The sequence below is a fragment of the Sparus aurata genome, chromosome 18 (assembly GCF_900880675.1).
Source record: "Sparus aurata chromosome 18, fSpaAur1.1, whole genome shotgun sequence".
Taxonomy (NCBI): domain Eukaryota; kingdom Metazoa; phylum Chordata; class Actinopteri; order Spariformes; family Sparidae; genus Sparus; species Sparus aurata.
In genome coordinates this window covers 6,640,100-6,661,138 of record NC_044204.1, presented here as the reverse complement: position 1 = coordinate 6,661,138, position 21,039 = coordinate 6,640,100, and the positions used below count along the sequence as shown (strand labels likewise).

Genomic DNA, 21,039 nt, shown 5'->3' with positions numbered 1-21,039 from the left:
GCCGATGATATCAGTGAAGCTTATTTCCCTTCACAGGGAACCTGTGTCTGATCGGATCCATCTCAGCAGCAGAGCAAATGCATTTGTAGTCATTCAAAGGAGAGGATGTTCAAAAATGCCGTTTATTCAAAAAAAAGAAAACCACCATGCTGACTTCTGCCTCTTGAACACAAAAGTTGTAGATAGAAAATGGCGTTGTACATGAAATAAATAAATAAAATATCCTCCCCCCCAAACGTATGAGAAAAAACAGCGTAACATCTCTCTTAAAACAGAAACAGAGAAAAAAACCTGTCTTCAGACCAGATTCTTCACATAAGGGAGAAAACAGAAAACATAGCGTCATACAGGAAAACAAAATGGAGTTACCCTGCTTTTCCAAACACAGACTGGTTTACAGACCACCACCAGTGGGTAAATCTACTGCTTGTTCAATTAGATTCAGAGTGGTTTCACATTATAATATGCACAAATCGTGTCAGTAGTTTTCAAAATTCAGTTACTAAGGTAAATACATTTGAATACAATCGCTGCCTTCACTGAGTTTGTGATCTCTGGAAGAGTCATGTGACAGACGAGAAAGTACAAAAATATTACAGCTGAGTGTGAAGTGTTAATGCAGATGTGTGGTGTTAGATGTCGTTTAGTGCTTTTACAGACTGGCTCCTGAGGCAGATTTCCAGTGCTTTGTGTTTTTCCTCTTCCCAGTTTTAAATTAATGTGGGAACTTTTTGTTCTTCTTCAAAAAGTGCAGCTGTTAGTATGATTCTGGCTGAAAGAGCCAACTGTTAGGTGAGAGGTGGATGAGAAGACAGTGTCGAGGGGGGAACTTGTTTTGCATGTTTGGAGGCAAGCCTTGGCATTAAATGGCTAAATCCCCGCAAATGAGAAGTTAAAAGCTGCTAGCTTGTTTTGCAGGTACATTGCCATTTTCAGCATGTAGGTTGTTAACTCGGAGACGGTTGTTGGTGTTGTCTCCTGTATCAGCAGGGATTTTGAAAACAGTAACGCGCAGATAGCGGAAGGAAGAAGGGAAAGTCCCATGAAATAGGCACCCCATATCAGGCTTATACCAAGAGTCAGACTAACAGACAGAGTAAATTAATGTTTGTATTCTATTGTTTAGATAGCGCTGACTGAAGCGCATGTAAAATGTATAATTGCACAACGCAAAATAAACTACAGATCAGCAATCTTCTCATCTAACTCTTGATAGAAAATGTACTCAAATGTTGTACTTCTCTTTTAAAAGTTTTATTTGCTGTATTTGTGGTTTTAAGTCAGAAAATGATGTTCTGAAAGAAGAAATTACACCGTGGGAAAAACGTGGTGTGAGTGTTATAAACTTTCATTGGAAATCTGCACTGCATGGAAATCCACATACATGTATGTTCGCCCTCAGTAGATGATTCTTTAACATTAAAAGTCAGTACAACCAAACAACATAACAATTAACCTCTCACCATCATCATCTAATTAAGTCCTTACTTCATCATTCAATAGTAATTTGTGCTTCAGATCAACTGTTAGTGTTGCACTGTGCTGTATTTGTTCAATACAGCTACACGGACTGTATCGAATTGCTTTTTTTGTCTTTTGTTAGCTATATTTACTCAAATGTATGTTACTTTATGAGCTTTGTCGAAAGGCCATAAAGCTACCTAGTTTTAAAAATCTGTGCCAACTGGAGAGAATCATCTGGGCTTTCTTGAAATTATTAGTCACATTTAAAACAAATTATAAAACTTCAGTATCACTTCATTTATCTTCCAGAGAGCACATATTCAAACTGAGCCATCAAACAAAAAACAAAATCAACATCTGAACAGGAAATGGTAGACAGTCAAGACACCAATGCTTCAACGAGGCAGCAGCTGCTAAGTTCCTTTAGTTTAGCCTCAACTAATGCAGTTAAACAGCCGACAGGAGGGCAGCACATGACTGACTGCAGGCTGTGCTGATCCCAAAGCTGCAAACAGATTAAGCAAACCAGTGTACAAACTTTCCTTCACACAGGCCAGAGATCATACAAACTCTTTAAAACGAATCATAAAACATAACAGTGTTTGTATCATGAAAATGCTGGTGTAAGGAAATGCGACGGCGTGTGCTTCTACAGAGAAAGACGACATTAATACGGAGCATAGACGCTGGATTCTTTTATTTTGAAGGAGTCGCATTGAAAAGATTAAGAGCTGTTAGTGACCAACCAGGCCTTTATATTCTTAGCTTGGCTTGAGTGTCCAACAGGTCTGCTGTCCTCGAGCTAATCCTACGCTAGCTGGCGGCTACTTTACAGCTTTTCATGCTGTCTTGACCTGACGAGGCGAGGCTTACCCATACTGAGAGGGGGTACGAGCTATCATGTGCAAAAAAACAGGGTGAATAAGCAGCCTGCATCCAGTTGGCACCTGGGAAATCACTGAGTCAGTTTAATTTGATCTCTGCAGTGATGGTGATGGTGATGGTGATGGTGAGGTCGTTTGAATGAATCCTCTCATCTCGCTGCTCCTGAGCCTTGTCTCCTTATTTAGTGTGATGACAAATTATTTTTATGGAGTCTAAACAAAAAAAAGAAACCTTCAAACAGAAAAAAAGAACATACAGCTGGATTTAAATCACATCTACAGATGTAACAGGGTTTGAAGGATGACACTGATCTTCTATACGCTTCTATATGTTTGCTTTCACAGCTTAGCAACATTAGCAGAAAACTAATAATAAATCTGCATTCTCTCAGCTGAATTTTCACCTTTCATTGTGACAAAAAAAAAAAATGGCCACAGTTTCAATCAATAACACCCGTGCTGACTGGAAATGGAGCTTTTTGTCATCACAAGTGGTGAAATCTGAGCTTGCGCTGTATAGATTTTCCATCAGTTTTCTGCTGATTTACAGTCTAGCAAGAAAGCTTCTTCCAGTGTGTCTACTAAATAGAGAATGGAGCCCAGACAAAGTGTGACCCTGCCTGTTTGGTCAGATTAGGTCTTATTCGACATTCAAATGGATTCTTTTTCACATATTTGTTCACCAGCGCTCGACGGCTTACAATGCTCTACACACAAATGGAGAAAACTGACAAAGTTTCTCTCAAAGAGAGTCGAGAGTGCGAAACTAAAATGAGAAAAAAAATCCTACTCAAAGTCAGCATTTTCCATCCCACTTGTGTCAGTTCAATATGATGTAGGCGGTAAAAAAAAAAGAAAGTATTGCACTGGTTTGGTGTGAGTCTATGGATGGGTGGTCATCATATAAATAACAACAACAAGAACCAAACAGTAATACCATAATAATAATAAGTTGTAACGCTAATAAAAACAGTTCAGACTAAGGTCCCCCTCTCTGCTGTTTTACCACTGCTGCCAACTGAAGTCGTCATTGGATCCAAAGACCAGGAAGAAGCCCAGGATGGTCCCGAAGATGACTACGTTACCCGTTAGCACAAGTGCACACGCCCCCCAGGCGATCTGTAAACCAACGCATCAATAATTCAGGTTAACAAATGCTGCCTGCATGCTGCCAGACTGCACAGCATATTTAGGCCAAAATCAAGAGGGTGTCAACAGCAACAGTTTACAGAATCATTTCCACACGTTGCTCCTCAGTTGTTTATTCAGACACACAGCAAAAAGGGACGTTTACAGCAGCCAGGAGCTAAATGCCAACTTATTTATTTTAATATTCTTCCTTGTCAAATTAGTATGTCTGCTTCTATATCAGCTGCCAAAACCAAACCTGGTGGAGAGGCAGAGATAAACCTTAAAAACAGAAATACTGAAAATCTTTTGGTAACACAAATCTCTTCCCTGTCCACGTCTTTAAGGCTGACACCCACAGGATCCTAATGAAGACATTTATACTAACAAAGGTGAGAAATATATCATTTTTAAAAAGACCAAATAGCATCTGGTCACTATAGTTTTTGTCCAATGCTATGCTACTGAAACCAGAATAAACAGAGAGCCTGTTCAGACCTGGTATTAACAGCCATCCTGAGTGATTTGATTCATTGCCCACTCTATATGCAAATAAACATCTACATCACTAGGACAAACAGACACGATGTTTTTCACACAGAGAAAGACATTTCTTGATATATAACCTTTGCCAAGTTCAGAATTTGTCAAAGAGGTATTTAGAAAAGTCTATAAGGTTCATCCTACCTCAAAAACTCACAAAATTACACATTTTTTAAGGAAGACTTGGGTGTTTCTCTATGGTCAACAAAGACGCCAACTACATAGGTTACTTCTTACTGTATCTGTAAAATCTGACATGTTTACCATCCATAAAATGTTGTCTTCTTTCATGAATATAGTGTAAATCAGTTAACAGCTGCCACATGTTCGCAGGTAAAATGCAATAAAAGTAGACAGGATGGTCCAGTGAAGACAAACTGACACTTTTTACATTAAAACAAACAGCGTAATGTATTGCATTTAATGTCGAATTTACAAGATGGCACAATGGATTCATAATTTGCCATGGCCATTTCATAAAAGTTTTTTGTTTGTTTCTTCCCAGTCAACTTTTAAATTGCGCTATTTTTCAAGGGAATCTAGAGATATTGCAGTTTCTAGTTAAATGGTGGGATCAGTTGTAACAATGTGTTCCCAAACCCTAACCCTAACCCTAGCCCAAACAAAATCAGACAGTGTGTAATCCTTCCTGTTCCTTCTTGTTTCACTGAGGATGCAGCTGCATAGGACATCCTTCAGTGTGGCTAGGACACGTGTCCACACACTGCTTAAAGAATATGGTCACATAGCCCAGACTTCGAATGTGGTCTGACTCGTCGGAGCTCAAATGCATCCTCAATGCTTCTTGGGGTCTATCTACTTGTGATCAGATCACTTAGGACAGATAATAAGACTATGTCTGAACAGGGTCACAGTGTTTTACAAACACTGACAGATTAAGAGGTAATGTTTGAGGTTAAAGATGGGAGATTATAGATAGACTATTATTATTATTATTATTGTTATTAGACTATTTCAAAATGTGTTGTGGTTCACTCTATATATGCTTTCTATTAACAGTTTTCCAGGAAGTGAAAGTAATATGAAGGTTACTCACCACTTCTGCTCTTGCGAAGACAATGGGCAGGCCGAAGGCTGAAATGACGATGCCCGTCGTGAGGAAGATGGCCAGCTCTTTGCAGGCGTTACTGGCCGAGTCTGTGTCGTCGACCACCCTCCGCGAGATGCAGTAAGGAATGGGAGAGAGGATGTAGAAGAAGAGGAGGAACAAAGGCCAGTATTTGCTGCAGAGAGAGAAAAGAGAGTAAAATGTAGTCAAGTGAAATGAAGAACAAAGGATCCAAGACTGTTCAGCACTCAGCACTTTATCTAACTTCCCTGGTGTGTTTAAAGAGGAAGGAGCCACATTTCTACAACCTATGAACTATCTTTTGATGCAGCCTTACCAACACTGGCAAACCAATAAAAATCTGACCAGATATCCACCAATATTATTATTTTATATCTTACAATTGGTTATCATGGAGTAGTGGCCAGGATAGGAGACATTTTACAGCTAACAGCAACAGGATATAAAACAACATTAAACCTATAATTACATTTGCTTCAGTCTTCATTTCTTTTGTTAATTGGCTGGCAGTTATACAAATTGTGATTTACCAGTGATAAGATAAAATAAGCTAATAATATCAGTCAAGTTCTGCTAATAATTACCACTAATAGATGTTCTAGCTACCCTCTTCTCATACATTCTGGAGAGATGAGGCTGTCATTTCGGATAATGACAATGGCTGAAATGGAAATGAGCCTGGATTACAACAGCCTGCTCTGAGGCAGCATCTCCATGCATCTCATGCAGTGACTGTAAAAACCTGGTCAGACTTGTTTTGAATAGGCAAAACCAACTGTACCCAACTGCAGTGGAGAGTTGTGGCTCTTATCTGACATGATCTCAGAGATATACTTATATTCCAACCTGAATTGATCCTTGATGTTTTTGGACATTCATGCACATACAAAGTCACCACTGACGTAAATGCCCAAGTTTTTCTGTTTGACTATAGGTTGGTGGTAATTTCATACACTACATGTTTGAGACATTTATAACAATTGAGGCCTTTTATTGCATATAGTACTTTATTGCTTTTTGTGTATTGTATTTAGTACTTTATTGTTTCCTATTGATATATTTATATTTGATTGCATTTGTACTCGAATCTATCTGTCTATCTATCTATCTGTCTATCTATACAACAGAGTAACTTGCTAGCTTGTTCAATGTATCATCTGTTGTATTGTCATCTGGTCTTTGGAAGTTATAGAAACTTAAGAGTGTTAAAGGAATATGATGCAAATGAGGGTCCACAAAACTTGACGAAGGTGGGCACCCTGCTTTATAATCAAAAACTGTGCTCCTGTAGGATGTCAAGATCAAGAGCCACTCCAACTTCTCTCTCTTGAGCTCCATTCACACTGCCCTTTGAGGGAAAGTTTCAGAGGTGGCGAGGGGTGAAATTTCACTGTGGCTCTGATGCGCCTCTGGAGGTAGTATCAAAAGGTGCAGCATTGGCAAACCGTCCGCATGTGAATGGAAAAGCCAGCGGCGCGGAGAGGGGGCGTGTCGATCTGATGGTGTTTACAATCTGATAACTACACAGATCCTTCACTCAACAAAATAAAGAGAAATGTCCCACAAAGCAACATTAAATGACCAAACAACAGTAAAGTAGTAACTGGTAGTGTCTTTGGCAACTTATATGAGGAAAAAAGTCTGTCATCCTATCTGTCCCACTGACTATGCGTCACATTTCTGCACAGCAAAACAGCATCTGCCCCCAGCAAAGAACCAAGTGTTTGTCTCCTTCCACTATTTTGTTGTTGTAGTTACTGTCTTGAAAAAAAATCACTGTGACGGTCAGCCCTCTCAGCCGAGACTTAGTGAACTTTCCCCCAGAAAACAGCATCCCTCCCCAGACAAGTCAGACAGCGTCCTGTACCGCCATGACTCTTTTGGATCCGCAGTGCCGGCTTGCTGTGTGAATTACCCACTGGTGCGGCTTTACGCCGGAGCTGCCTGGTTCTGTGTGAGATAATGTGGCGACTCTGTGTGAAAAGGGCTTTGAATCCAGTGAGGGGTGTCTCACCAAGCTCTGAGCAACCTTTCAAAACTAGACAATGCTGATAAACTATAAACCAAGATTCATTTATTTCTTGGTTTATAGAAATCCCCAAAATGTTTTCAGAAACACATTTTAGCAAAAGACCATGAACTGGAAATGGACACCATACATTTTATGTACTGTGAATGGAGGCTGAAAAGAACTCTGATGACTCTGGGGACCAAAAAATAGCCATGGTCTTTTTCATTGCCTACAGCTCACCTTTAAAAACATATTTTAGGTGACTGTTTGGATGCAATACGATGTTGTTTGTTACTGCCTTGCTCTTGGGGCCATCCACATGGAAACGCTTTTTTGTGTAAATGCACATGTTTTGCATCGTTTTGGCCGATCGTCCAAATGGATCCTGTAAATGCATTTCTATGCATTTCTTTGAAACCTGATCTCAGGGTGGAAACATTTGAAAACGCCACCCTTGCGTTCTTGTGTGGACAGCGAATCTGCATACTTTGCATATCGATGACACCATCGCCCCACCCCTCGACCTCTAGCCTTCGACCTCTTAACCCCGCGACATCTCATAAAAACAACAACAACAATGGCGGACTACATGCTCGTGTTCGTGCTGCAGAAGATATTGAGCCTATTAGGGTTAGCAGGGCAAAATATTATGCTCCTCTGCCATTACGCTGAGCAAAAAAGCCATTGCACTAGCCATTTTCATCTTCCTCTTGTTGTGTTCGGTTTCTCCTTCTACTGTCTGCTTGTATACAGCGCACAAGCTTTATGCGCAAGCTCTGTCACTTCTTCTCCGTTTTTGGCGAATTTGAAGTCGTTGAGTCGTTTACAATGGATTCATTTGGACGCAAATATTCTTGAACCGATGCCAAGGAAGACGGGGGAAAAAAGATCGTTTTGTTACGCGTGGACATGGCTTTAGAGAGAACTCTTAGCAAAAACCAAATAGAACTTCACCCAACCGCAGGAGTGTTCCAGTGCATTGTAGTTGCTGTACACTTTCTGCCTTTTGAGCCAGAGGGAAATCAACCAACCTTTTTCTCTGTTTTATCTGGTGATGTAGCACCTATCTCAAAAATAGTCAGGCTTTTCTGCTGCTTAGAAGAACTCGTGTTATGAGGGAGCCATCTTTCCATCAGTGAAGTGCTTCTTTAACAACCACCTATGCAGCCTATCACACTGAAAATCCATCACCAACTATCAAGCACACAATCACACAATCAAGCTGGGGACCACATCATACTCCACAACACAAGTACTAAACAACAGGAACAGGAAGGAACTGGGCCTATTGTTCACAAAGATGGAAAACAATCTCCCTCTCATGTGGCAGTATATATTAAGGACCCAGCAGTTAATGTTTGACCTGGAGCCCCCGTGCAGGATAATCCAGCCATGCATTTAAAGCTGTTAACCTGATCTGGGATCACCCAAGGTGTGTTTGAGTGCCAAGTATGAACAGTGTCCTTCAACCATACACATTAGCGGGCTCACATGGTGTTCTGGTGGTACTTACTCGTACACAGGGAGGGCACATCCTAGCATGAGGAACATGAGCCCAATGGCCCCTCCAAAGGACAGGCTGATGAGAGCTACAACACAGACAGAAGGGAGGATTTCAGCATGGATAAAGTCACATCGCTTCTTTCTCAATCCGTGCGTGTCTATCCAGAGACCCTCAATCACATTTTAGCATCAGCAGGGCCCCTGGCTACTGAAGCTATCATGTGATGAATCAGCTGATTTCACGTGTAACAGCTACATTAGCGAGCTAAGCCATGCCACCAGGAGCTCATGTTTGTACTCTGGTTGTAATTCATTCAATGTGAGTGCTTGTTAACAGCAATTAATCCCGGCAGCTCACTGGAACAAGCACAGCATCACAGTCAGCGGCTGAGTAATTACTGAAGTCAGGTGCGGCTAGCATTAGCATTACAACGTTAACTACTACGTTGTTATACTACTTAAAGGGAATTGCAATAAATAATGTATTATAAGGCAAGATAGCAGGGCTCTAGTCTCAATTTAGCTGAAGCAAATGTGCGCTTAACTGTGTTGACTAAGTAGCGCCTCCTTCTAGCCCAGTGAATGCAGGCTACTCAGCTACATGCTAACGAGTATACTGGCCCTGCGGCTAGCTACTCTCACTTTACCGTTAGCTAGCTGGACATCACAAACGCATCCATCTCTCTTCAGGATATTCATACACAGTTATATGAAATGAGCCGGATTTCAGAGGCCTTATAAATTAAATACAAAGTGTAAATGTCTTACCTTTAATCCCAGCCATTTCTCCTGGACAAAAGCTCGACACACAGCCCTAACGAATGACAACACTGCCCCCCTCCTCGGCCGTCGAGTCCGACCGAACCTCCAACCCTGCTTGTACAGCTGCCTTCATGGGCTATCGGAAATATTAGAATTACAACCTGATTACACAAAGAAATCGTAGCTTACTATAAATATAGAAATATGATCAGCTATCAGGTATTATGCACAGTAGTATACTATTATTGCGTTATCGATAATAGTGCATAGAATTTTCAATTTGTAGATAATCTGGGTTGAAATAATTTCCTCTACTTTCCATACTCTTTGGTAGTTTATTGTATTTATTATTAAAGCGCACATTTCAAACCTTTGTCTATAATTTGTAAGATCGTAATTAACAAAATGTAGTGGAGGAAAGTGTTTGCAATGTCACTGTCATTTGTCAAATACAAACATGCATTACACGTCTTCATATCATACCAATAAAAATCTTCTTCCTTAATGTCGAGTAAGAACACAACGATTTACAGGAATAACAGAAATAATAAAATAAATACTTGTAATGAAATAGATATGATTTTACTGACCTTAAATAAATAAAAAAAATTAAAATATTCATGAACATATCATTATCAAGTTTCAGTGACGTAGTCAAGGGTTCTCAAATGTTTTTCAAATGTCTGAAATTGGATTTGGTCTTGAGGGATTTGCATTTATGTGTAGAAAACTTCCCTAGTAACAACACTGACTGCTGCAGCTCAATAGTTGTGCCTTTTACGACTGCTTTTCGGCCCTGAAGGCATCATTTGCTGCGTCACTGCAAAGTAAGAAATCCTAAAGTTAGCGTTTATCTTTGATACCTTTTTTTAATTTAACACTGAAAACACATCGTAGCGTATCGCTGATCGTCATTTTGTGTATTTATTTAATTTTAAAATAAATAAATCAATAAATATTTTGTTAACCCGGATGTGTTCACATTCTGCTTCCGCGGTCCCGTCAGAGCCCATTCAGCGAAGATGGCGAATGCGGGGGTCTCGGTGCCTTCGCTATGGACCGAAGTGAACCGTTGCGGACAGAATGGAGACTTCACAAGAGCGCTGAAAGCATTGACTAAAAGTAGGAATTCATATCTTCCATCCGTTACCCTCAGATGGAACCGGTCAGACAGTAGACAGACCGGCCCGTTTCTCGTGTCTCCAGTTAGCGGAGTTCACTAGCTAAGCTAGGGCCAGCTGCATGACCAGCTGTTAGCATGTGGCTATGCTAACCGCAGTTAAAGCCTACCTCTCAGGTCTCACAAACATCGACTTAGCTTCGTTCACCAAACATTCGCTCAAAAAAGTATACTGAAGTGATGCAGCTACAAAGCTAGCTGGTTTATGTAAGTTTTATGGAGAGAGTTAAAATATTATCATTCCCCCAAAAATGCGCCCTGATGAGTGACGTGTCCCTAGCATTACAGCTAACTTATCATGGTGGGCAGCTAATAAGCTTTCAGTCAGCTGTCACCTCGTCTGAAAACGCTTCATTCACCTGATAATAATCCTCTTTTTCCAATCAATACTGTGTTCGACTGTAATCTGCGTTACTAATAAGTATGTGTGCGTCTCCTCTTCTGTTGCAGTTTTGCACGAAAACAGGGATGATGTGACGGCCCTTCACTGTAAAATTGTTTGCCTTATTCAGAATGGCACCTTCAAAGAGGCGCTGAATGTCATGAACACCCACTCGAAAGTGCTCGGCAGGTAATCAGCTACTTGTCTTGGTTATTTTCTTGTTTATAACTCTTAAATGTGTTGATCAGTGATTGCAAATGTGCGTTCTGGAACAATCATCTGAATAACCAGTAGGTATACTGGAATCTAACTGGCAAAGGTTTTGAATAATCAATTAATAGAAAAATGCCTCTCAAATATCAGTTTACTATCTGTGTTTGGACTGCTGGGCGGACAAAACAAAACATCAGCCTATCTTGACAATTTATGCTGCAGACTAAATGTTTTATTGATTACTGAAATGCAAGTTTATTTTTAGAGCACAGTCTTCTACAAAAGCATTTCAAAGTGCTTTATAGTGTGAAGCACTAGATAACATAAGCCACACAAAGATACAAGTAGATGGTATGGATACTTGGATGCAAACTCAAAATAAACAAAACAAAAATGGCTTGAATTTTATTTTGAAACAACAAAGTGTGTGAACTTCAAATCAGCTGATAGTCTGTTACCATAGGAGGATAAGCAGTGAAGTTTTATCTGATATTATCAAATTGGAACGGTTATCAATCAACATTGTCAATGAGAATAAACAGTAGTTCCATGATTGTTTTATATGAAATAATGGCATATGTATGATGCTGATATAACTATTAAAATAGTTATTTTTAGTTAGTTTCATGCTCTACATACGCAAGTAACAAATAACTTTTAGTCATCTCGCAGTTGCCGCTAAAATAATTAAATTATTTTGATTTCTCAGTGAGGTTGTGTTTGAGAAGGCGTACTGCGAGTACCGGCTGAACAGAGTGGAAAGTGCCCTGAAGACCATTGAAGGTGCCACTGAACAGACAGACAAGCTGAAGGAGCTCTACGGCCAAGTGGTAAGGCCGTCTGACCATGAGGGAAATTGTATTATTACTGCATGATTTTGATTTGTGAAGATGTTTTCAAGAGCGTCTCACAAAAACACACTTTGTCCATAACATCTGTGATATTGCAATGTTTGACGTTATTCTTCTGCTGATTGGAGCCGTCTTGTCTTTGCATCATCTAGTTGTACAGGCTGGAGCGCTACGATGACTGCAAGTCCGTCTACACAGATCTGATCAGGAACTCCCAGGATGAGTACGAAGAGGAGAGGAAAACCAACCTTGCTGCTGTGGTGGCTTCTATGAGTCAGTGGGAGAACGCTCCATTGGTAAGCACTCCTCTACAACATTAACATGTTAGGTTTTTTGATGCCTCTAATGTTGACTGTAATTTGTCCTTTATGCTTTTTATGTTTACCTACTTTTTTGTATGTTTTTAACTAGTATGATTTGGAAAGAAGCCACGCTCATGCTGGATATGTTTGTCTTATTATACCCAGGGATTGTCACAAGGCCAATTGCTGTACTTCTGTTTTCTGTTTCTTAAGGTGTTGTGTTGTATTGTATTTTCTTTTGCAGGAAGATCTCGGTCTTCCCGAGTCCACGTATGAGCTGTGTTACAATGCTGCCTGCGCTCTGATTGGCCAAGGGCAGTTTACAGAGGCCCTCAATAAACTACGACAAGCAGAGGGTCAGTTCTGTTCTGTTCTACCCTTCTATCAAAATGTTTATTCACACTATATTCATTCCTTATATGACACTAACTGGTTGTTTTCTTTCACAGAGCTCTGCAGAGTCTCTTTGGCTGATGATTCTGTAAGTGTTACTTTGTTTTTGCTATAACATTTAAGCATCTTTGATCAAGTGTCATATATCTTTAAGGACCATTTTTATCCTCAAGACAGTGCACGATGCTTCTGTGATGATTCGATGCACTTTGTTGAACATTATATTAATGTCAATCGATCTTTATAGATTCTGAAACAATGAAAGAGTATGGCTTTTGACAATTTGCCAATTTAACAACTTAATTTGTTTGGTTACAATTATGGAAAGCATTAATCTTGTTGTCAATATTGTCTGGACTGTGTTTAAGTCAAAGTTTTGTTGGTAAATCTTAATGAACAGCATTCAAAAGTTTAAATTCCTAGAAATAGTCACAAAGGTAGAGGTTTTAAATTTGATCAGTAGGTGAAAAATGAAAAATATTAACATTAGAAGAAACTACAGATTCACCTAGTAGCCATTATTACGGTGTTTTTAATTTGAGTAAATATGCAAAAGTTCTTCTTTTTTTACTTTAACTCCCCTGTGTCCCCCAGCTGTTGCATTTCCATTTTCCTAGTATAATCACTATAATTGCTGGTTTATCCCTTTTCAGGATGTCACTGAAGAGGACATCGAGTCAGAGCTGGCAGTCATCCATTCTCAGATGGCGTACATCATGCAATTACAAGGCCGGACCGACGAGGCGCTGCAACTCTACAACCAGGTCATCAAGCTCAAGTGAGTGCAGGGTTCATCACATTATAGTCACTCCCGAAAGCAGCTTGAGATGATGTTTTTGTATTCTGTTGTGAGTTTACTTTGTAACAGTCTTTCAGGCAATCCAAAGGCTTTATAGAAATTGTACCGTTTTATTGTGCCAACAGCATTGTTAAATATATATTCCATAATGTGCTCCTAATTCAGGCCATCAGATGTGGGCCTGCTTGCTGTGACTGCCAACAATATCATCACAATAAACAGGGTAGGCATTTGAAATCTCATCATAAAAGTCAAAATCATTGTGCTTCTAACTGAGCCCCATCATGTCCAAAATACTGCCTAAAAGATGTCAAATTCAAAAGTCCAACTGCATCAGATGTTTTCATTAATGCTCTATCTGTGTTCACAGGACCAAAATGTGTTTGACTCGAAGAAAAAGGTGAAATTGACAAACGCTGAAGGTGTTGAATACAAGCTGGCGAAGAAGCAGCTGCAGGCCATTGACCTTAACAAAGCCTTGCTGGCCATGTACACTAACCAGGTAAAGTGTTAGCTAAAAAGCTGTTATGAATGATGAAAAACATCCCGTCATGGCTGCTGACTTCATTACTAATCATGATTTATTGATACATTATTGTTTGCTGCTAACAGGCTGACCAGTGCAGGAAACTGTCATCCAGTCTTCAGTCCCAGAATCCGGGCCACCCGCGGCCGGTCCTCATCCAGGTTGCTCAGTTGTGCCGGGAGAAGCAGCACAGCAGGGCCATAGAGCTGCTGCAGGTAGACATCACCGACACTGCTGCTTGTTTTCAATCTGACTCATATCCAAAAAACAGACAAAATGTCTCTCTGCTTCTTTCTGATTGTGTTAAAGTCACAACTTTGCTCAGGAACAAAGACTCATTTCACATATTTTAATTGTTCACTCTATTCATGAATTAGAGCTGATTTTACCGCTGTGCTGACTGTCTGTACCTCTTAAAAAGAAGGATGAAATCTAAGACGTATTTCAGCTTATTTGATCTGTTAAGTGTAACTCTACAAAATGATATTGTTCTTCTATAGTGAAAACTGATGGTGTATTATAGTAGTGTGTGATGTGCATTTTCTTTTGTTTTCCAGCAATTCTCAGACCAACATCCAGAGAGTGCATCCAGCATCAAATTAACAATGGCACAACTCTATTTAGTGCAAGGTACTGGTCTGTTTTTACATAATGCAAGGTACAGGGTTCATTTACAAGGAACAGGCACATTTGTGTATTATCGGTTAAAAATGTTTCGTGTAGTAAGCACATGATTATGTCAAATTAAATCATTTTGACTGTCTCAGTAGTTTCTTCAGTTTTTGTCATTTTTTAAAATGTAATCTTTGAAGAGCTTAAACCTTTTTAAAATATAAAGTACAACTTGCAGTGAAAGAATGACATTTTGATACGTCAAATATTAATTCCTGGAAATTTTAACTGATAAAAATAACAGAATGCATTTTTGCAGGGTCACACATGTGCTGTATCTGTGTCATAATACTTACTTTTGAGGGGCTTGAATGATAAAGAGCTTTTTCTTTTCTTTTCTTTTTTTTCAGGTCACGTGACAAAAGCTTGTGATGTCCTGAGGTCCATTGAAGAGTTCAGGCACAAATCAGGGATGGTGAGTCTGAAATGAAATCAGTGTTGTGCTTGGAGTTTTCCACAACTGATACTGAACTGAACTGTTTTCTAAAGTTGATTATTTCAATAATTGTTGGAGAACTGTGTGAACTCTTAGTTCTGTCAAACGATTCATCTGAAGTGTGTCACTGCCTCCTCAGATTTCAGCTCTGGTCACGATGTACTCCCATGAAGAAGACATTGACAGCGCTATCGACATTTTCAAACAAGCTATTGAGCACTATCAGTCTGAACAGGTTTGTGTCTATTTAGTTTTGGTCTCACGAACATCTGCTTCTTCCCATGTTTAATCAATGAAAGCTTTCTAACATTTTATGTCCCTTTTTAATGGGAAATACTCTGGTGATGCAAAAAAAAAAAACTGAAAAAGAGCTTGGTAGCTAACAGCCAGCTATAGACACCTACAGACATTCAAATGTACCAACAGAGCACTCACTCTGTAACTACAACACTCTCCAATTGGTTGTTAATCTGCAGGAAGTGCAATACAGAAGCATTACAGCTTTGACTGCTTTTAAAAAAGAAAAAAAAAGATGCAGTCGAGTTAATCGCCGGTTACACTTTCATCTGACAGGACAAGCCAACACATGGAGTAGTTAGTGATATCTAAATGTGTAATCAGTCTGTCCTTCTTCTCAGCCCGGATCTGCTGCACACTTGGCACTCGTACGAGAAGCAGCCAATTACAAACTGAAGTACGGACGGAAAAAAGAAGCCATTAGTGACCTGGAGCAGCTGTGGAAGTGAGTTACAGCCCTGAAACCACGCTCAGGTTTAGCGTGTGGAGAGTCTGAGCATAAAAACACACAGTGTGCTCCATAGAGGTTTTTCTAACAGCTGCTGTTTCTGTTTTCTCATCTGCATGAAGTCAAGTTGCTCAAATGTTTTTCAAGTTCTTAAAAAGCTTGATAGACATCATAACGAGGGACTTATAGAGTAGAAGGAGAAAAATCATTTTGAAGGCAACTCACTTATACAGGGTTCGTACGGGTGCTTGAAATCCTTGAAAGTGCTTGAATTTCAATGTTGTGTTTTCAAGGTCTGAAAAGTGCTTGGATTTTAGTTTAAGTGCTTGAAAGTGCTTGACATTATAATTTGTGTCTTTCACAAAATTGGGATCAGACTGGATAATTAATTTCTGAAGTTTTTGCTATTATGAAACTTAATTTTAGATGTTTACAGCATAATACAATGTACATAATTGTGATAAAAAGTGAAGAAAAAAAATCACGAGTATATATATATTCCTGTCGATACGTATTTTACCCCAGCAATAAGGTGCTGGAAAATCTTGAAAATGACCCTTAAAAGTGCTTGAAAAGTGCTTGAATTTGACCTTGAAAAATGTGTACGAACCCTGTTTATACAGCGCATCTATAAGTGCATGCTCAACCTTTAACCTTCCTCCTTTCACAACAATTACTGTTTTATTCTTTTCTTTAAACAGGCAAAACACCAACGACATCCACACACTGGCACAACTTATCTCTGCTTACTCTCTGGTGGACACGGATAAAGCCAAATCGTATCCTTTCATATATTGAATTGAATAGAGCAGAAATTATTAGTATTTTGATACTCAGTTTACCGTTTTTAGGCAAAACTAAAAATGAAAGCTAAAACGGAGAATTTTCTCTCCTTTTTATGTGATATATGAACATGTTTTTTTTTCCTGATTGATGGATGAGTATGGAAATATAGTGACAACTTAATTAGGATGTGAAGTGTTCTGACTAATATAGTCTATCAAGGCCACTTTGTACATGCACTTCTAGAGTTATATGCCCCTCGTTGACTAACCTGACTAACCAGTGATCAGGCACAGGGTAGCGAGTGAAACCTGCGGATTCCACAGATATGACCAAATATATCCTCTGTCATACATACAAATATATCTGTATGCTTGGATTATCCATACTGACTTTAAGACGAATGTAACAAAAAATATTCAGGCTGCAATGAACGAAAAACGTACAGGCAGAAGGGCGAGGCTAGGACTCTTGATGATTTTATGAAGGTGCACATTTTAAATGCGCTACTTCCTTAGCGTTCCTCTCCAGCCTCAGCAAACACCTACCGTCTGCAGACACAATGGCCTTCAACGTGGACGTGGACGAGCTGGAGAACTCTCACGGAGCGACCTATGTCAGGAAAAAAGCTGCAAAGGTCACAGGAGAAAACCTTCCCAAAGAACAAGGGTAAACCCTCAGCACTGTCTTCCATATCAGCTTTATGATGATCACAACTTTTTCTTAATGTAACAACGTGGATTTTATTTTGAGAGTATAATATGGTAGGGTACATCATCACCTTATTAATGCAAAAATGTGTCTTCACAGCCAAGGCGAGATCAAAAAGAAGAGGAAGAAGAAGAAAGGTAAGCCATTCACGATAAAATCTTGTTTGTTGGCAGACACCAAACACTGCACATCCCCACCATGAAGCATGGTGCTGGCAGCATCATGATGTGGGGATGCTGCTCTGCATTAGGCCCTGGCGGGCTTTTAAAGGTAGAGGGTAAATAATGCAGCAAAATATAGTGAACTCCCGGAGGACAATCTGCTTCAGTCTGCAAGAGAACTACGACTTGGGAGACGATTTCTTTTGCAGCAAGACAATGAGCCGAAGCAAATGGCGAGAGCTGCACGTAAATGTTTTAAGGATAACAAGGTGAATGTTCTGTAGTGGCAGAGTCAAAGCCCAGACCACGATCTAAAACAGAATTTGTTGCCGGACTTGAAAAGAGCTGCCATGCTTATCGTGCAACCTGACTTGGGCAGTTTTGCGAGAAAGAGCCTCAGTGTGTGCTGTGATTGTGGCCAGAGATGCATCTACTAAATACCGACTTGAAGGGAGTGAATACTTATGCAGTCAATTATTTTATATAATATATTCTTAATTAACATTACTTTGTAGAAATCTGTTTTCACTTGATCTCTTGTCAAAAAAACAAATTATGAAAAAGTAATAAAGGGGGAAAACATCTAAGGGGGTTAATATCTGTATAGGCTCTGTAGATACTGAAGTTCTGACCACAGATTCACCGCATGTCTTTATTTAAGCAATAAGCTTACTTTGCTGAGTTGAGTAGTCTCTTCATGTTGCCTTTTGATCTCCTTTTCAGGCAAACTGCCCAAAAACTGTGACCCCAAAGCGACCCCTGACCCTGAGCGGTGGCTGCCCATGAGGGAGCGTTCCTACTACAGAGGCAAGAAGAAGGGCAAGAAGAAGGAGCAGATCGGAAAGGGCACACAGGGAGCGACGGCAGGAGCTTCCGCCGAGCTGTGAGTAAACTCTGGGGGCACATATGCTCGTCACCTGCGAGTAGAGCTGTCTGGGTGCAATTTCCTGTAATTGAACCATAGTAATTTTCTCCACTAATGGAGGAAAAGCACCCGTAGATTGTCCTTTTGTTTTCCCTGCCAGTGAATCCTCAGTGGAACTGTCCAGCTGCTGTGCAGGAGAAACAGCTTCTGTGTTATTTAGGCCAAAATAAAAAATGCTCAATCTCAGCCAAAGTTTAAACCCACATGTTAGGACTATCTGAATGCTTCTGCATTTGGGAAAGAGGGATTGCCTTTATGTGGGTTGGCAGAGATTTTTGGTTTATCTTCTTTTTACTTTTTTCTTTATTGATTTAAAAAAGAGGGCTTACTTGGGACAGCTTTAAGAAACTGGCCTTCTATCTTTTATTGTTGCATCACTGTTGCATACTGGTGGTATCTTTGTTGACCTCTGGAATCTTTATTTTTGGTGAATAGTTATTTTTACTTGTCTGACTCTAGCTTGCAAAAGGCCACCAAATTCAAGCTGTTATGAAAGACCCTTTTCTTTTTAATGAAGTATTTGTAAATGATAGTTGTCAGGGCATAAAACCAATGATCTGATCTGATGTTTACAAATCCAGATGTGATCATACAACAATTGCGTAGCCATATGTGCTGGAAACATCATGTCACCCCTAGCCTGTACTGATGATTCTATCATTTTGATACGACACATATTACCTGCAAAATGAAAATGAAATGTATGTATATGCAAAACATGCAGTATTTCCCCCCATGAATTGATGTTTATTGATTTGCATTATTATTATTAAGGGAACAGTATTAAAAAAAATTAGCTATTTTGCTCAGAGTTGGATAGTGGGATCAAGGGGAATTAGCTTCTCTCATCTAACTCTCTACAAGTGAAAAAAATAAACATATTTTTTTTTAAATGTCAAACTATTCCTTTTAGAGCTACAATGATTAATCACTTAGCTGTAAACAATTAAATTATTGGTCAAGTATTTTGCTAATCAGTTTGATGAGTCATTCCTGAAAACGAAGTCAACATTCTGATTCCAGCTTCTTAAATGTGAATATTTTCTGGTTTCGCTTCTCCTCTATGACACTAAATGTCTTTGGGTTGTGGACAAAACAAGACATTAGAGGACATCCTCTTGTGCTTTGGGAAACATTGATCCACATTTTTCTGACATTCTATGAACCAAACAACTAATAAATTAATCGAGAAAATAATCAACAGATTAGTCGGCAATGAATATAATCATTAGTTACAGCCCTAATTCCTTTTTAATCACTTGCAGGGCACTGATAGACACATGATGCAAGTTTTCCAAACTTCGCATTTCAACTTGTTTTTAAAAGCATAACAGTGCTTAATGTTTCTAGAATGAAGAGACATTTCCTTGTGGTTGATCTCTCATGTCTGATTTTTGGCTCTTCCTCTGTTCCAGTGATGCCAGTAAGACGGCCAGCAGCCCCCCTACCTCCCCCAGACCAGGCTCTGCCTCTGGCTCATCTACAGCTACCGCCAGCAACGTAGTCCCGCCTCGACAGCAGAAACCTGCAGCCTCGGGGGCCACGCGGAAGAAGGCGCCACAGAAGAAGAAGAAAGGAGGGAAAGGAGGCTGGTAGTCAGGGGGGGAAGCGGCTCGCAAGCGGCGGGGACGAGGATACACTGATGTCTTTGTGGTTGAGACGTCGCCGAGAAATCATAAGCTTTTCACATTTTTATGTTTAGTTTCACCTATTTTTCGGTCTGGCCTTTCATTTTAACATGAAACCAAAAGTTCCCCTCTGGTCCTCTGTCATTAATTTGTGTTTTGAAGTACAGAGGACAGAATATTTAAAGGACAGATATGCTCAAATTAACTTTTTGTTGCTCTGCAAAAGAAGGTATCTCCAATAGTTTTTTTACTTCATTTTGACTTGCGACCTTTTAAGACCACAGTTAAAAGGAGAAAACTGAAGATATGGCCACTTAATGTTTTTTAATGGAAGGTCCAGAGAATGGAAATATGCCTTTTCTGTACTGTTACATGGTGTTATTGGCTGTATGGTTTTATCATTATATGCCAAGTTTACATCTGTACAGTTCTGTAATAAAATGCGATCATAGATTTTTGATTCAGGACATTTCTGTTCAATAAAGTTTTAATTGAGTCCTTGAAATCATGACCCTCTTGACATAAAAGCCATTTTGTGAGACCTTTCATTTTCATTTAGATACAACCACAGATTAGGTCTAACGATAGTAGTTTAGAAAACACACTGCTTTTGCAAAGTAACTTGAAGATGAATTTTTGGATAACTGTCCTTAATGTTTCTTGTGTCTGCGTAGTAGGATGTCGCACGTCATTCGTACATCCTAAACGTCCCTTTACGTTCAATCAGCTGCAAAGATGCAATGCTAGATAATTATTTATTTTTCAGTCCCTGTTTTGGTTTAAATTCAAGCAAAAGGATTTTATTCTTGAATTAAGTTGTGTCAGCTGCATGTTTCAGGAAGTGATAGACCAAACAGGTGTCCCATTTTGTTAAGTCTTAATAAAAAGTCTTTACAGCGACATGTGACCCCTGTGTTTCCTATAACATTTTAATCTAAATGGATAAA

General features: G+C 39.6%; 2 protein-coding genes across 2 annotated transcripts; one reads left to right on the top strand and one right to left on the bottom strand.

The window, feature by feature from the left end:
* Window positions 1–108: 108 nt before the first annotated feature.
* leprotl1 (leptin receptor overlapping transcript like 1) lies at window positions 109–9,521 on the bottom strand. Its single transcript, XM_030395785.1, has 4 exons — window positions 9,392–9,521; window positions 8,634–8,709; window positions 5,077–5,263; window positions 109–3,467 (listed from the first exon to the last, which is right to left on the bottom strand). Exons 1-4 carry the CDS (start codon window positions 9,405–9,407, stop codon window positions 3,351–3,353), a joined length of 396 nt encoding a protein of 131 aa, XP_030251645.1. The 5' UTR covers window positions 9,408–9,521; the 3' UTR covers window positions 109–3,350.
* An 855-nt stretch (window positions 9,522–10,376) lies between these two features.
* srp72 (signal recognition particle 72) lies at window positions 10,377–20,992 on the top strand. The gene is made up of 19 exons (XM_030395780.1): window positions 10,377–10,507; window positions 11,016–11,136; window positions 11,870–11,990; window positions 12,164–12,307; window positions 12,558–12,669; window positions 12,763–12,794; window positions 13,360–13,484; window positions 13,671–13,728; window positions 13,876–14,007; window positions 14,118–14,246; window positions 14,589–14,661; window positions 15,054–15,118; window positions 15,279–15,374; window positions 15,778–15,881; window positions 16,586–16,663; window positions 17,199–17,336; window positions 17,478–17,515; window positions 18,263–18,422; window positions 19,880–20,992. Exons 1-19 carry the CDS (start codon window positions 10,408–10,410, stop codon window positions 20,058–20,060), a joined length of 2,007 nt encoding a protein of 668 aa, XP_030251640.1. The 5' UTR covers window positions 10,377–10,407; the 3' UTR covers window positions 20,061–20,992.
* Window positions 20,993–21,039: the final 47 nt, after the last annotated feature.

Coding starts and splice junctions, on each gene's coding strand:
- leprotl1 (XM_030395785.1), bottom strand. Junction 5,264..8,633: donor TGTGCCCTCCCTGTGTACGA/GTAAGTACCACC, acceptor CTCTCTCTGCAG/CAAATACTGGCCTTTGTTCC. Junction 3,468..5,076: donor TCTTCGCAAGAGCAGAAGTG/GTGAGTAACCTT, acceptor GTTGGTTTACAG/ATCGCCTGGGGGGCGTGTGC.
- srp72 (XM_030395780.1), top strand. CDS start 10,408: ATGGCGAATGCGGGGGTCTCGGTGCCTTCGCTATGGACCGAAGTGAAC. Junction 14,247..14,588: donor GGGCCATAGAGCTGCTGCAG/GTAGACATCACC, acceptor TTTGTTTTCCAG/CAATTCTCAGACCAACATCC. Junction 17,337..17,477: donor AACCTTCCCAAAGAACAAGG/GTAAACCCTCAG, acceptor GTGTCTTCACAG/CCAAGGCGAGATCAAAAAGA.